Source organism: Kogia breviceps, chromosome 9, assembly GCF_026419965.1.
Source record: "Kogia breviceps isolate mKogBre1 chromosome 9, mKogBre1 haplotype 1, whole genome shotgun sequence".
Classification (NCBI taxonomy): domain Eukaryota; kingdom Metazoa; phylum Chordata; class Mammalia; order Artiodactyla; family Physeteridae; genus Kogia; species Kogia breviceps.
The window spans coordinates 66,995,267-67,013,091 of NC_081318.1; the positions used below are offsets into that span (position 1 = coordinate 66,995,267).

At 36.7% G+C, this 17,825-nt stretch overlaps 1 protein-coding gene across 11 annotated transcripts in view; it reads right to left on the reverse strand.

The window, feature by feature from the left end:
• ETV1 (ETS variant transcription factor 1) overlaps positions 1-17,825 on the reverse strand; it is a 96,353-nt gene that overhangs the window by 6,500 nt on the left and 72,028 nt on the right. For 8 of the 11 annotated variants that reach the window (XM_067042581.1, XM_067042579.1, XM_067042580.1 and 5 more), the window contains 4 exons: positions 12,200-12,268; positions 10,537-10,605; positions 7,105-7,274; positions 1,413-1,514 (listed from right to left, as the gene is read on the reverse strand). In XM_067042581.1, the coding sequence (XP_066898682.1) occupies positions 1,413-1,514; positions 7,105-7,274; positions 10,537-10,605; positions 12,200-12,268 (410 nt within the window). The remainder of the gene's footprint in view (positions 1-1,412; positions 1,515-7,104; positions 7,275-10,536; positions 10,606-12,199; positions 12,269-17,825) is intronic. The other 3 variants (XM_067042585.1, XM_067042586.1, XM_067042583.1) reach the window with 1 other exon arrangement.

Genomic DNA, 17,825 nt, shown 5'->3' on the forward strand with positions numbered 1-17,825 from the left:
GAATTAAAAAAGACTCCAGGGTTGAGATGGAGAAGACAGAGCAGATAGTAACTGGTTTTACATTTTGAAGATGAGATTCAGGGAAATAGGAAGAAATTAAGAAGAATATTAAGAAATTAAGAAATTAGGAATTAAGAAATTAAGAATTTAAGAATATTAAGAAATTAAGAATCTAATTCAGGACTTCCCTGGTGGCGCAGTAGTTGAGGGTCCGCCTGCCGATGCAGGGGACACGGGTTCGTGCCCCAGTCCGGGAAGATCCCACATGCCGCGGAACGGCTGGGCCCGTGAGCCATGGCCGCTGAGCCTGCGCGTCCGGAGCCTGTGCTCCGCAACGGGAGAGGCCACGACAGTGAGAGGCCCGCGTACCACAAATTAAAAAAAAAAAAAAGAATCTAATTCAGCCTTATCTTTTAAAGATCTTCAAAGTTCTAACTTCCAGGCTGGCCAACTCCAGAGCACAGATTCCCTTTGGTCTAGAAAACTCAATGGTGCAGTTTCCCTGTCTTCTAGTAAGTTTCATGGACCAACTGGTCTAGTTTTTCTTGGCAGAACCATGGTGACATAAAACTATGCCACAGTCTGTAATATACCTCTGTGTCCCCCCAAATGAACAAAGGACGCATAATAAAACTATAATGTAATATTCACAATGAATAAATCCTAAACGTTGTTCACAGTCAAGACTATTAGATCGAATATGCATGCAAGGCTGAAGGATGTTAACAATAACAAATACGCAAATGTTTTATCTTTATTTATTCATTTATTCATTACCTTCTTCAAAAATTTTATATTTTGTTCTAGGTGTAATTCATTTGTTTTATCTCACACCTTTTAAAAAAGCTACCTGGAAATATTAAGAGACACTCATTTGAAATAAAATAAATTTAACTTCATTATACCAATGAAATAAGATCAAATACTTATTTTTAACCAATGGTTTAAGATGCTAAGTTGTCTAGTAATGAAATTAGCCAACAAAAAATGTTTTTCAGAATGAGAACAAGCAATGTTCTGAATGTTTTAAGAATCAGAACAAGAGGGAAAAGGTAACAATTCAGTTAGTATTCAAAATTATATACTTGTGGAGAATGTAGCAAAATATCAACAACTTCTGGGGATATATGCTTGCCATGTTAGTACTAAAACAACAGTTTTTCTACCAAACACAGGAAAGTGGTGACTTCCAGAAAGTCTACTACTTTGTATATGATATTATTACACATTTGTCTACAATGCCCATGAATTTATAAACAGAAAGGTTTGTAATAGCAAAACAAACAGCTAAGCATATGTTAAAGTGGGCGAAAACCTTGCTTCAGCAGTGTAATGATATGTGGCTTTAAAGTATGACATGCAGATGAATGTGCAACATTTCAATGAATTTTAATGCTGTATTAGCTGCTCACCTTTTGCATGATTCCTTTCTCATAATAATAGCGGAGTGAACGGCTAAGTTTATCATAGTTCATAGCTGGCCTGTTTTTCTGAATGCCCCAACGCCGGGCCACCTGCCACCAAAACAGAATTACATTGTAGTGTTAAGTATAAACTTATCCAGGTATCTCATAAAAATTAGTTAATTCATTAATTACTTCCAAACACTCTAAAACACATCCAAATCAAAAGCATAAGTAAAGACACAAAAGCTATCATGATCTGCATATCCTGTGTCCTGGTTTGCTTTTTAAACCAGGCCTTCAGTGATCATTCTGAAGCATCACAATAGAATTCTTTGTCACTACTGTTTTAAATACAAAATTAAATGGAAATAAGGGACTGTATTTACAATGGTAATGAACAGGCTGCAATTCACCAAAATGAGGCATGCTTCGCATTCTGAGGTACCCTGTCTGTTTTTTCCTTCTTATTTTTTCTTTTCAGATAAAATCTATAGATCAAGAGCAGCTTCGTGATCTCTTTGTAAAGGTGTTTTTGAGGTTATGATAAACCAAAGGAAAACAGATATCCTGCATGACACTGAATAAAAGAGTGAACAAGTGGCACAGTGTGTACAGCAGAGGAAACAGTATACCAATTAGTCAGCTGAACTGCAAATAATTTTTATTGCCTGAAGCAGCATCAGAATAAAAGTGTAGCCAATACTACACTGGGGAATTAGGCATTCATTTAAAGAACAGTAATCAGATGCTAAAAATAAGAAGGTCACCATGTATATGAGTCCACAGACAAAAATCTCTAAAGCAGAATATCCACTTTTGTTGTTTAGTGAACAATCTCCGAGCTTTTTATAATGTGGCTTTGGAGGAGCAACTTTTCTGGCAAAGAGAGAGAATTCTTCAACAGAGCTTCAGCAAAACCTCCTTCCTCAACATATCTGTATCGCCTACCTCACCACTACCCTGGCTAGCTGCAGCATTATCCAGAACAGGGTGGCCTGCTTCTGTGACCCCAGCTAAAGCCACCTTCGCATTAACTTCCACTTTTGCTTCATCTGAGCAGAAATTGCAGCTGCCATGCACACCTAGGTAACCCCGAGAGAGCATTTTTAAATAAGGTTAGAGTTTTCCTTCATGTTCACAGAATTCCAAGTTGTTGCTATGTGTAATAATATACTAAAAAAACAGAATGCTTTGCAAAGAGATCATTCTGTCTCTCTCTACTTCATTAGCAATAACCTTTCTCCAGGGTTTTTTTTTTTTTTCTCTTTTAAAAACACTGATCCTTGCTATTTTCTCTCTCACTAATTTCTACTTCCTGAATGAAGATACAATGTAATTTAGTCACATATATCAGTATAATATTTTAAGAACAGAGAGATGTAACGTCACAGGGACGTGACTATATATCAAAACAGAGTCACTGTGACAGGTACATCTTAATGTACCAAAGATAAACTTCATTTTAATGTAAATGTTCTAAGCAATAGCAAAATGAGCGGATGGCAATAAGAAGTGAAAGCAATAATTTCTAAATAAAATGTCTTTTAAAAATCTAACAATGGACATCAGTGAATCTTTAATAGACATGACAACTGAACAGCCTGCGAACCTGGAGGGGATGTGAAAATAAATTATTAGTATCTCCTGAAATTGAACAACAATTTCTGAACACTTATGCATTTGTAAATGATACTTTTCTAGAGGCTCACCAGGAGGCACCTAGAAAGTAAAATACCTGCAACAAACTTCAAGACAACACAGTGGAAGTCTTTGGGGGAGAGAAAGATGTTTTTTTAATAGCATAAGCAGAGTTTGACTTTTATGATGCCAGTTAATTCTCAGCACCATGGGTATCAGTAGACATTTTAAAACAATCACATTTATTCTTAGAGCTGTTTCAATATCACATTCATTATAAAGTTGAGGGAAATGGGACATACTCATATGCCTAGGAGATGCAGACAAGTTGTGCAAGATGAAGGAATAAGATACAGAAATCTGTTGTACAACACTGTTCCTATAGTTAATGATACTGGATTGAACACGTAAAAATTTGATAAGAAGATAGATCCCATGTTGTGTTACTATCATGATAAAATTTTTTTAAAAGATTGAAACTTAAAATTAACAGATAACATAAAGAATTCCCAGGATAGGTTAGACCATCCAACAACTAAGAAAGTCCATTCAGCCCTCATATATGACCCATTAATCACCACTATATCCAGCGCCACTAAAAGTCAAGGTACCAAATGTAAAACATATAGCTAGTGGGAAGCAGCCGCATAGCACAGGGAGATCAGCTCGGTGCTTTGTGACCACCTAGAGGGGTGGGAGGGAGACGCAAGAGGGAGGAGATATGGGGATATATGTATACATATAGCTGAGTCACTTTGTTATACAGCAGAAACTAACACACCATTGTAAAGCAAATATACTCCAATAAAGATGTTAAAAAAAAAAAAGCCAAGGTACCATTTTCAACATGGAGCGGGTACGATGATGGCAATACTTCCAGTAACTTCCTTTTAACACTCTTTCAAAAGAAAACTTTGGCTGTTAATGAGGAGAGTGAAAAGATCTCTATAGCACTCTAGCATTTACCCTTATCACCAAATGAATTAAACAGGAAAATGCAATCGTTCAATTATTATTCAATTTATTTTTTAAAATCATGCTTGAATATGTAAACAGTAAACCTAGAAACCACAATCAGGGCCTGGCTATTAGACTTCTTGATAACTCTTCCAGCTCAACAGCTTGAATATTATCAGAAGACTTCTACTCTGCATCCTACAGATGCTTCACTATGTCAATAACTGTTCCCTGGAACAATTCCCCAGAACCCATGATTAATTAAAAAATAACATCTCATTATCTCAAATATCTCGAAAAGAGAGATGTTAAAGATTATGTGCTTGCTAAAGTTATCCAAACACACTGAGCAGATAATCAGCGCAAGACTGCAGCCTCACTCAGTATCATTTTAAACTGCAAGAGGAAATATAAAAAGTGGAACTCATGAGTAATTCCAACAAGGATGGCTTCAGAGCCACCTTTCATGAGCTGTGCTGTCACAGGCCCTCAATTAACTGCTGTGTAGTTGAAAGAAGAGGGTGACCGTGGGCCACAGAGACTAAAGAAATTTCACAAACATTTTCCAAAGAAGAAATTTAAACATAAGCAGCACAGTCACCGCCTGATGGAAGCAATTGTAGCAGTGAGCAATGCAGCAATCAGAAATGGAATGTTTCATTTTGAACAAAGGGCCTTAGGAGACATTGAGTGCTTATTGCACAATTGCCAGGGAGTTAGGATGACTCTGAATTCCCTTGTCCTTTTTTACTTTCTGAGTCTGATCCAGAAAAGGTGTCTAAATGTTGGTTTGTTGTATGGAACAGAAGTAATTGTATTCCTTCCCGGTATTAAAAATAAAATAAAATCACAGAAATTCACAATTTGATGTAACTTAATGGTCCCCTGGTCAAGTCTCTTATTCTACTTGTTCAAACATGATCAGCTTAAAAATCAACAATTGCTATATAATAAAGAACTTAATCACGTGCCTAAGTATTTTTACACTTCTGAGTGGATCAATAATCACTGACATAATTCAGTCATTTCCCCTATCTTAACAGATAGATGGCAAAAATAAAAATTCTGTTTCTGCTCACTTTATTTTAATCACAGATGGACGGAAGTAATTGATACAAATCCCTGTTGAATGTCCTCAGTTCTAGCATGAACCAACTCTTGCAGAGATTATTAACATCTTTCATGAGGTGAAGAGCACACATTCCCATCATGTTAAAGGGCTTTCAAATTACTTTACGTTAAGTGTTTCTAGTCTCAATTTTTAGTGCTTCACATTTTTGCGGTTCTTTCACTTACATCATTTAAGTACACCTACATAAAAAATGAATTTCTTTTGACAGCTAAATTAAGTTTTAGATGCAGTACAAAATTCAAACACCCAAACATTTAGCCATTTACTCAATAATGGATACTTTGAATTTCTGATTTAACTTGAGACCTCAAATGCTACCAGCATATTGATGTAACCTGGAGTACACTTAATTCTGCTAACCACCTCCTCTGATTTCATACTTTATTTAATACATATTCGAATCGGATAATCTCTTAAATCTTAATAAGTAATGTCACCTTATCTTCTGGATATCCAATTAGAACACGTTATCTGATTATGATTAAATACATGGTCTCATAGAGCAGAAAATGCAAGATGTATAGGCCCATTAGCCTAGTCTAGATTGTAGATGTCTAGTCTACGTGAAACTAATCACTTTGAGTTAAGAAATAGCTGGATAACTCTCTGAATTTTTCGACTTTTCTGAGGTGTTTAGATCCTATAGCCAATACAATCAGTCATAGGCATGTTAGCTAAAAGTCTTCCATTGCTTTCTCAGCTAACGTAAACAAAGTCAATTTTAACAGCAGCAGAGAAAGCGTCTTTAATAAGACACAGACATTTCATATAAAAGTCACCTTTCTTTTGAGGTCCAAAATGCTATTCGGTAGGTTATGTTGTAATAATAATAGTAGGCTTGGGACTTCCCCAGTGGTCCAGTGGTAAGGAATCTGCCTGCCAATGAAGGGGACGTGGGTTCGATCCCTGGTTGGGGAACTAAGATCCCACATGCTGTGGGGCAACTAAGCCCGTGTGCCACAGCTATTGAGCTCATGCACCTCAATGAGAGAGAGAAAACCTGCATGCCACAACTAGAGAGAAGCCCGAGCACAGCAACGAAGAGACCGCCCCGTAATGAAAAGATCCTGCATGCCTCAACAAAGATCCCATGTGCCGCAACCAAAAAAAGAAAAAAAAAAAAAAAAAATAGTAGGCTTAAGCCTAAAGTTAGTCCTGGGAAGAATAAAAATTGAACTGAGAGGTTTTTCAGGAAAACACTCCATTGCTATGTGCATGGGGGAGGGTTGGAAGAAGTAAGACAGCTGAACAGAATGAAAGGTGTTCCATCTACCTGTATTATCTCTATCCAGAGTCTTCTTAGGTATGGTGACATTTTAAACTTTATTCCTACCTTCCAAAGGAGCGTACACAGCCCAGCTGATTCAAAACAGATGTCACCAATAATCAAAAGGAAACAATGGTCGTACAGGTCTGTGTCTCCTAAGAAACACTTAAGGAGTGAGAATTTCCCACTGTGGCCCTTGTGTGCCTTTATCGCCCCACAGCTATGTCTCCCCTACACCCTCTTACACATGACTTTGTTCTCTAAATGTTCCTCTCTAACCCTCTTGACAAAAATCAAGATTGTCCAAATAATAACTGCTAATTCTCAAGAACAATTCCTCCATACTCAAAACTAATTGAACTTTGATAGACACCTCTCTTCCTCAAACACCATCAAATATGCCCAACTTAGACGCACCTTTAGAGACTTCCCAAGCCCTGCTCTCTTGAATAAAGGATTATGCTAATATCTGGTTGATTTCCTTCAATTCCTGTAGGATGGTATTCAACTGGAAAAAGCCTGCAACATATTCATGTCTTATTTTAAATATATTCCTGCTTTTTTTTTTTTTGGCCCACCTTTTAATTCAAAATGTTTCCCTATAGTTTTAAAATTAAAAAATACTTTTTTGGCATATTAATCAAGTATATGTTTCTTTATATTAGAACATATATGATCTCCTAACTAGAATCTACTAAACTCACCTCTTCAGGCTCAATCAATTTAAATTCCATGCCTCTCCCAGTCCAGGCAATGAAATGGGAATTTGAAGGATCGTCCAGAAGAGCTACCAAAAACTGCCAGAGCTGAAGTGATCCGCGCCGCTGGTATGTGGGTCCTTCCCGATACATTCCTGGCTCTTGTTTTATATCTCCTAAATTAAAAACATTTTAAGTTTCTATGATTAGCAATGATATTTACATAAAATTTATATTAAACCAATCACTAAAATAGTTACACCACAACCAATTTAAGTGTTTCTATGAAATATACTGTTACCATTAAATAGGGATTTAAAATAGGTAAAAGGGTGAATATAACCTAGGAATCTACAAATTTACACACAACTGTATATATAAAGGTCACTATAAATGCACAAAGGGCAGAATAAATCCATGGATGTCATTTACTTATAAAAATGCTGTATAACTTTTTTTCTTTAGATACTATTTTAAAAACTATAGTATCCGATCATACTTCTTTCCTTCATTGTTAATGCCATTACTTACTGCTCTAAGTAACAATGCAGAGGGAGTAATCAATTTTAAGCTCTGTGCATTTTATTTGCACAAATTAAATTTTGCAATTTGTAAATACCTTATTGACCTGCACATGACAAACTAGTGAAAATTTTAATGCAAATACTTCAAAGCAAAGCTAGTAGCATCTTAGACTCTGTGAGTTAAGTAAAAACTAGGACAATGTCATGGGTAATTCAGGGCATACTGTATTACCGGTATACCATCTTTCTTCCACACCTTCACTGGCACTCTGCTTTCTCAACTGGCAGCAAATGAAAATTCTCTCATTTTTCCTTGTCTCGTTTGTATTGCACTTATTTGAGTTTAGCTTGCTATTCTTTTTCTAAAAGTCCAATTTTATAATGTTTATACACACACAAAAAAGAATACACCAGAGTTTTCTGTTATCTATATTTTTAAACAAGAATGGTTTGTTTGTGCTACGTTTATTTGTAATTCATACAAAGTATAAAAAACTCTATTAACTAGATTACAGCAGCAAAGGTGTTGGTTTCCAATTCTTTGGAATATCTGGCCAGATATTTTGAATTTACCAAAAAACAAACAAACCAAAAAAAAAAAAACCACAACTCAGTTTCATGACTACTGATTATTTATTTCTATCTCCAGCAAACTGTCTCAAAAATATGTGGAGGGGCTTCCCTGGTGGCGCAGTGGTTGAGAATCCGCCCGCCAATGCAGGGGACATGGGTTCGTGCCCCGGTCTGGGAAGATCCCACATGCTGCGGAGCGGCTGGGCCCGTGAGCCATGGCCGCTGAGCCTGTGCTTCCGGAGCCTGCGCTCCGCAACGGGAGAGGCCACAACAGTGTGAGGCCCGCATAACGAAAAAAAATTTAAAAAAATTTGTGGAATTAGTCACATTGGGGATTGAATGTCTAGGGCCCTACAAGCATATCACTATTAATGCATGAATTTCTCTCCTTCACTAAAGAAACAATTCAGACAATATACTCGAGTGGATCTTCTGACATTAAATGTGAATTATACATCAGACCAAATCACAAGCTTTTTAAAAATTTCCTTTGGTCAAGAGACAGAAATACACCTCTTAAAATAATTACAGAAAGAACACTTTAGAAACCTAAACCAAAATAAAATTATTCACTCAACAGCTGCTAAAAATCATTATGTTGTTTTGGTCTAAGCTATAAAATATAGAAGTGTCTCTTCATACTGATTTCAATGACAGGTTTATTTATCTCAGTTTTTCCTTCTGAGATTTAGAAATTTTCATGGGGGTAACTGAGCAATTATGCAGATAGAGTGAAACACTGTCAGATTTTCTAACCTTCAGATTGCTTCTGCCTATAAATGTGACTGATCATACTGGCCTTGTACAATGAAAAAATAACCCTTTGTTCTTCTTTCTTCTTGTTCTCTATTCCTTATAAAATGTAAGCCCAATACTATCTTCCCAAAAATATTTTCTTAGTATAAAATTGAGGAGTATTTAAAAGCCAAAGGGAAAAAATAATCAAGACAGTTAGCTTCTGCAAACATGTAAGTGACTTAGACTTTGCCCTGTTAGATTATATCATTATCCTGTCTGCAGTTTTGAGCTACTTTCCTTCTTTACATGCCCATACTAATTATCGCGACTTCTTAAAATGTTAAGCTCACTAAGAATGAAAGAAACTGATGAAGGTCATGCCAAAAAGTAGACTTTATGCTTTATCTCAAGAGAAAAAGCTGGATTTTAAGGATTTTGATGCTCTGCGAATGATGCTAAATAAAATAACACAGATCACGCCTCTGAAACTCAAAGGTTAAAACTAACATCTATTATCGAGTAAGGCTGAAAAAGTTATCCGTATTGGAGTTTAACACTGTGACCTTGGCATGAATTTAGCAATCTAAAGGGAAGCTAAGGAAAGAGATCTTCCCAAGACTTACATCACCCCTTCTGAAAAGTCTATGTGTAGCCAAAGCCTGGGGAACACAGTAGACTGCAAGCAACTAATTAGAGACTGAGGAGCAATCTGCGCATACACTTTGCTGTTTAAATAATGACAATTAAAAACTCCTGAGAGCTACCAGGTCATTACAGCCATGATCCCCAAAGTTTGTGCAATCAGCTAATCAGAGTGCCCCTGATCGTTTCCTGTTAAACAATCAAAGCAGGAAATATGGAGACCACTCTGAAAAACCACTAAGTCAATCAACTGTTCACTTTTTACCCAAGCCTCTGTGTAGATACTGACTGCTGCCACGTTTGTCAAGAAAAGAAGATTCTAACTTGACACCCCTTTCTAACGTTGGGGGGGGTGATATTTTCATTTTCTTTGCCACAGCAAGTGAAGTTAAAGGGTAATGCTTTCCTAACTCCATCTGAAGCAATTACAAAGTAATGTCACATTAGTAATGAACATCTTCCCAGGGGAAAAACAAAAAAAAGGAGGACTCACAATCACTAACTAAATGGGCAGCTGTATTGTTCCTGTGTTCCGTAATGCATCTTTTCATGAACAATAAAAGGCAAGAGCCTGCATTAGTCATCCATGCATCCACAGTAGCATGCTTTCTCCTCTGCTTTGTTAATTACGGGATCAGCTCTCAATAAATCTCGAGCAACAAGCTGCATGTTCTCAGCCGGGCAATGGAAAGGGCCCTCTTATTCTACATAAAGCTCAGCAAGAAGGATACTCTGTCTAACTCTAAAAATGGGATCTCTCATAGGACAAAAGAGAAAAGCTTCTTAATGGGCAAAGGAAAGGGAACTTATAAGAGGCAAAGTTTAGCCAGACTTGAGTGCATCCTAAGTGATGGGCATAAAAATCGTTAAGTAGCATGTTGACTGCTTTCAGGAGAGGCGAAGGTGATCTCTCCATGCCCTCTTACAGAAATCAAAACTTGATACACAATGAAAAACCTACCATCGAATTTCTCTGGGACAACACAGGTGTCATCATAAAACTGCCTGGGGCCCTTTTCAAACATGCAGCCTGTGGGGGGAAATGAAATACATTTATTCATGACAGAAATAACAGTCACAAATAAATCAAAATATAACCATTAACGCAAAAACGGAGGTAGAAAAGGACTCTTCTACTTTTCCACTCCGTGACCTTGGACACATTATTTAACCTCTGTGCCTCAGTCTCCTCATCTATAAAATGGGAATGATAATAAAGCATCTACCTTATAGGGTTGTTGTGAGGATTAAATGATTTAATATATGAAACTTTAGAACACTGGCTAGCACATGGTAATACATGAGAGTTAGCAACTTATGTTATTACTAACCAAAGCATAGAGCTTACGTAAACACTGGCAAACCTGGGATGTATAACATATCATTTCCTTTCCCATTTTCTTCCAAGTTTTGTTATTCAACCAGAAGAGAGGGAAATCAGAGTGAATTACTACCATGTACCTTGCATTATGACCCTGATGAACTGAAACAGGTACGGTTTACCTCCTTACTTCTTTGGAGAAATATTTAGCTAGGTTAACTTTCTCATGTTTTCATCTTCAATAGCCAAGGCAGTTAAAAAAAACTTGCCTTTTTTACTGTAACGTAACTAAGTCCATAGGAAAACTGCAAAATAAATTGACAGCTTTTCACAATCATTTTCTCCCCCAAATATCCTTGACTGTGGGAACTTCATTTAATTGCTGTTATCTTTCATCACCAGGAAGAAATTTCCCATAGTTTAGTCACAGTTTTATTTCTCAAAAGCATTGGTCTCTGTGGTAGGTACATAATATTAAAAATAGCAACAATAATGATACTGCATTTGTGTAAAATTTTTGGTCTCATATTTTCTGGATTTACCATCTCATAATACTATCCTTTAAACATGGGGATTTACTTCTATTAATGTTATTTAAACAAAACAACCAATACTGGACTCAACCTAGAAGGATGGATCTAAGTCATTCACTGAAGATACATAGTGCTGACATCAAGGACCATGCACATAATTCCGGAAATACTTTAAAGGGGAGTCTATCCAGATAAAATCATTTTCATTCCTTACTTTGCAGGTATCATGCCCATTAGAACAAAACATTCCCCCCAAGGTTACCATAACACATCCACAACAGAAACTCCTTTTCTAAGTCTCTTATGTGAAAGTTGATTCTTAACAATTACTTGTCCCCAAATGTAAAATCTAGGCTATTTAAAGGTGAATGTATTTAAATCAACAGTGCTTTATTTCAAAACAATGACTTAGGTCTCTAAAGCAAAACTGAAAATTTCTCAAAGATACATTTCAGTAGAAAGCAGTACGGTAAGGTGATCTTATAAAAAAGCACATGTTCTCTTTCAAAAGGATGTAGTTGCTGGCAAAAAAGAACAGAGAAGTCCACTTTTCAGCTGTTTATAGGCACATGACTCATGTTAACAACCAAATATAAGAGATCATGACCTGAAACATCTTCCTTTTACTTTAAAAAGAAGTTTTTAAAAATAATGGTTTAGTGGACGTAAGTGATTTTTCCCATGTAATATAATGCTAATCTGACAGTATCCTTAGGATGTCCAATTATGTTGACAGGTATTTACAAGAATTTCAATAGTGGAAAACTTAACTTCTGTTCTGCTGGGATGAGCCAGGAAGCCTTCTTGCCTCATATAAATGGAGTGGCAGCTAGGCACTTCTGCAAGAGGAAACAACATCGGTCAAAGATGTCTGGAGCTGAAAATGTGCTGTTATCAGTGGACAGAGTGCAGAAAGGAAAAGTAACAGAAACTGACACGAGTCTCTTGAGGGGAACTTGTCAACACATAGTTAACATTTCAGGCAGGGCCCACACAAGAAACGTAAGGATGAGAAGCACATCATGGTGAATACTGAGTCTCCTGAACAGGCAGGTGAATTCAAAGTTTTACCCACACCAACCTTACTAAAGTAAAGGTGGCTCTACTAGCAACCCTGCATAAACGTGATTGTGTCCTCAAACAGTGTCATGAGTTAAAAAATATTTCAGGACATGTATGGAATAACTTTGTATACTCAATGTCATCCAAAGATCAATGAAAGACTCATTCATAGTTTATTTCATGAACACTAGTTAGAAATTATTTTGAGAAGACGAAATTGTTATATCTCTTAAAATTACTCCAGCCTATTAAGGTGACTGCTCTTTTTTCTTCAGATAGAAACATGACTGACTTTTCATTTTGTTAAGCCCACAGGTCCAACAACTTCATAGCAAACACCACTGTTACCTTAAGAGTGAGGCCTTGCCTGTGTGACCAAGTTAACTCATCCCTGAGAAAATAAACTTGGTTAATGGTTAAACTTGAGTCATAGTGATGGTTGTATATCTAATGTGTTTAGTAGCTTTAGATATGGAGAAAAGGAAAGATATATAGATTAAGAGACAAAAGATTAAAATTCAAGTCCTTCATTTACTACTATTAAAGCTACATGACTTTAGATAAGCCATTTTGTGTCTAATTTTATATAAAACAAAGGGTTGGGTGAGATGTTATCTAAGTCTATTATCGTCCCTGGTTATTTAACTCTGAATATAGAAGTTCACTCACATAACCAGAGGTCTATTCATGGTGAAGACAGTGAAGTTTCAACCTCAAGACCCTCTACTTGCAAGAGCCCTACTGAAATCCTATGCCTAATTTTGTATATGTCATTTCATTTTCTTTTTCTTTCAGAGGGTTCCCCAAATTTTATAAGTTTTACGTACCAAAAACCTGGGCCCAACCCTAAATATAACATATATAGGTTCCACAGGAATATATACACATGTGATTAAGTTGATTCTATCTTCTGTATGTATTACTTAAGTTTTTAAAACAACATGTATAAAAATAAATGTATAAAATATGTATGACAAGTGTGCTATTTAATCTAAGAATATATCTTCCTTTCCACCACTTGTAGTAAGCACTTAACTTCTGAACAAGTAATAACTTTTAAATGAATAGGAATCCAAAGGCCCTTATCTCTCTCTCTCTTTTTTTTTTGCGGTATGCGGGCCTCTCACTGCCGTGGCCTCTCCCGTTGCGGAGCACAGGCTCCGGACGCACAGGCTCAGCAGTCATGGCTCACGGGCCCAGCCGCTCCGCGGCATGTGGGATCCTCCCGGACTGGGGCACAAACCCGTGTCCCCTGCATCGGCAGGCGGGCCCCCAACCACTGCACCACCAGGGAAGCCCCCTTAACTCTCTTTAACTATCCATCTATATACTTTCATGCTGTAATAGAAAATGAGCACTATTTAGCCCAGATGTCATTCTTTCTTGGTCTGGAATGTTCCATGTTTAAAGTCTACCTGATGTTCTAAAATTTTTTCTAGTGATAAATATCAACCAAAATATGAGATAATATTTCAGAGAAAAAAGCTTATCTTATGTGGTTTTAGTCAAAAACAGCTTAATGGCGATCCCTAATAGCAGTAATATTGAAAAGTATGTAGTAATCAATAGCTTACAGGCTGAAAACAGTGTAAAACTCATTTTAAAACACTTTATTACACTTCGCCTTCTTTATATAAAGTATTATGTAGTATATAATTCTGACCCTACAGGGTTAAACCTTGCTTTCTGATATCAGTGCTTACAATAGGGTTGCAGTGGAGTTGATCTGGGTTAACAAATGATTAGCAATGCATTTTATCCCAACTCTTTAACCAATGGTACTTCAAATTAATTTTTAATGTTATTTTGATTTATTACCAAGGCGTAAGTTCCCTCAGGCAGCTGGGCCTGGAAGGGAGAGTGTTAATGACTCTGCCATCAGCTCCCCAGCTGCTCAGAGGCAAGCATTTTGTTGTACCAATGTTGACACCCTGCCACAAAATACTTTTACTGACTGCTGCCCAGCTGGAGTGTGGCTGTAAAAACAGCTGGCTGGCTCTGGAGGCAGCTAGGAAATGTATAGGTTAAACTCTATTATATATTAAGTGTGACTAAATGTAGTTTCCTCCCCAAAGGGGGAAAAAAAGAGAAAGAAAGAAAATGCAAGCGTTTCTGAGAAACCCACTATTCAAAGTTGAACAGTCAGCTTATAAAAGTGCCCTAACATCATATGAAATAATCATAATCCTGGAAAACTAGACATTTGACAGCAAAGATAGGATTCGATGGATAATTTCACTAATACTCGTACTGAACTAGCTGATTTATTGGTTTTTGTTGTACTTACTCTGTAATATTCTTCATAAATTCTACTTACTATTCTATGATATTTAAAGTATACTGATTTAAAATTCATCATAAATTAATGACATAAAATATGCCTAATGCCGGAACCTCCATTACATTTCCAAAGGCTCAACTTGTGGTCTAAATTCTAAACAAAAAAGCACTGAACAGCAATTTAGAAAAAAATGCATACATGAGAATATATTTGTGACTATGCCAGTTCTTAATACTATTTATTATACCCCAGAGTAAATAAAATTAACATCTAGCTCTTGAAATTGAGACACTTGGCCAGCATTGTTTAAGTCCAGTCTATCTTTAAAATCGGTGTCCTCTATATGGTCCAGAGAAGCCTGAAAAAAATATGGCTAAGAGAAGTTTATTCCCCTAAAGTAACTAAAGTCATGTTATCCTAAAGTGATATCAGTTAATTTATGACCATCAGAGTGGGTCAGACTCTAATCAAATTGTAGAAACATTTCCAAAGTGATTATTCAATCAAATGACTAACATGGTTAATTAGGAGCCATAAACATTGCTCTGAAGTTCATCAAAGTAATGACTTGCCCAGAAAAATTACTGCTAATTAAATTGCCTGCTGCTTTCATTTCTACCTTATCTAATAAAAGATCCAACCAATGAAGTTTGGCATTACATTTTAACTTTTGCTAAATGCTCAACTCAGATCCAAACTAGCTAAATGGGGACTTCAAAGGGAAATGTTTTGTAGCAGAGAATGGAGGCATTTCATATGTACCCGTTTATGTTTATCCATGAAATAAAACTTACATAATTCAATGACAATAATAAGCTGCAGTTTATCCTATTCACAAACGTTAAGATGAGAGCATATTTATACTGTCTTAATATGCATCCATAATTATAATCTTAGGATCATTAGTACAGCAGTGATTACAAACATTCACCTTGTCATCTAAGAGACCTGGTTTTGAATCTCAGTTCTGATATTTTATGGGAGTATAACATTTTGTTAGTTATTTAACACCTCAACTCTCAACCTCCACATCTGTAAAATGGGAATAACAGTGATTTCCTTCAAAGAGTTTTTGGAAGACCATATGGAGTAAGCCACGGGCAACATTCTGCCCACTTTCTGCTAACACTAAGGATTCAATATAAGGTATTTATTATTAACAGAATATATTTTCAAGTGAACCTCACAAGTATTTAAACTGTGTGAATCACCGTACTTAAAACTCGAAATAATTACATACCAAAATTATTTTTGTAACTTAATTTGCTATTCTTAAATCATGTATCTATTGAGATGGTTGACATTGCTTATTTGTGTATTCAGTAGTATTCTTCATAAATCTATTAACCTATGATATTTAAAATAGATTGATTTTAAATTCATTATACATTTATGATTTATAAGGTTTAAGTGAGAAGCTCCATTATATTTTCAAAATATTTGGAGGTACCTCTTTTGAGTTTCTTTTTACAGTATTACTTCCTGATATTTGATGCTAAATGGCTTTAGCCTAAAAAGTTTTAAATTCAATCTGTAAATTGAATTATGTATATTTAATTTAGGGTAAAGGATTTTTTTTATTATTTGGAAACTTATGGATCAAAGAGCTCTTCAGCATGACCTTAGGACGGGGCCAAATCAGCTTGCAGAAACTAAACTGCCTATAATTTGTCACAGATGAGTTCATGGTGATGAAAGCTGATCTAATATGCTGCAAAAATTCAAAGCAGCAAAGTACTGTTGTCATTTTAATGCGCTAGTCATAGTCACTGTGGAGGAAGTTTAGAAGTAAACTAACACACTAAACTACCTGATTTGATTAGTCTTCACCTTTAGTAATGCAGTTAAAATTTCCTTTAAATTAAGATAAGCAAGTATGAAACTAAAAAGCTGTTTCTTGACTTGCATTTTAAAACTGTATTGGGAAACATAATACTGATTTGGGAAGCTTTACCAAAGCAAAGGTCTACCCACAAAGTGCAGTTTTGAATTTGCTAGGCACTTTTCTGATTTGCATATGCGTTGCCCCATATGCAACGGATGAAGTTTCCTCTTCAGGATATGTTTTGCCTAAAGTTTCTAGGAGCTGTAACAGGCCGGATCAGAGAGAAACTATTTGCCACAGTTGTATGAGACATCCCTATAATTTGTTGAAATTGTTTGTTATCAAATAGTGTACACAAAGCTGAAAACACTTCAGAATGTAAACTCTAAATAAGGGGGGAAAAGCACCTTGCTTTCATTTGATGCTTCTAGTTAAATTCCTGGAGAAACAATCAGTGTGATAATTTAATTAAGCATTCAAATCTCTGAGAGTAAATGAGAAATCCCAGTAACATAGAAATAAGTTCGATGTTGTATTTTAATGTGATTTTGCTTTCATGTGAGTGTGCACTGCAGAGATGGCTTGATTACACACTTAACTAACTCCTTGAGGAGGTGATGTAACAAGATCAAGTCCACCTAAACTTGTTTATGGTATAATGATGATGGTGGAAATTAAAAACTCCAGGACCAAAATGTGTGTGTCAACATACATCTGAAATTAACAAGTACTTGGTGCGAAATGTGCTTGTGTGTGTGTATTTCAGCGTAAACACAGGAGTTTATTAATTTTTTGTGTGTGTGTGGTACGCGGGCCTCTCACTGTTGTGGCCTCTCCCGTTGCGGAGCACAGGCTCCGGACGCGCAGGCCCAGCGGCCATGGCCCACGGGCCCAGCTGCTCCGTGGCACGCGGGACCCTCCCAGACCTGGGCACGAACCCGCGTCCCCTGCATCGGCAGGCGAACTCTCAACCACTGCGCCACCAGGGAAGCCCAGCGCCACCAGGGAAGCCCAACACAGGAGTTTAAACAGGTTTTCAAAGACATTTATCTATCATCTAAACAAATACTGAGCTGTACCAAAAACTAATGGCATCAATCTCATTCAAGAAAGAGGAACATTCTGACAGATCTTGCCTAAGTTTTGTCTTTCTTTCTTATGTACGCGGGCCTCTCACTGCTGTGGCCTCTCCTGCGGTGGAGCACAGGCTTCGGACGCGCAGGCTCAG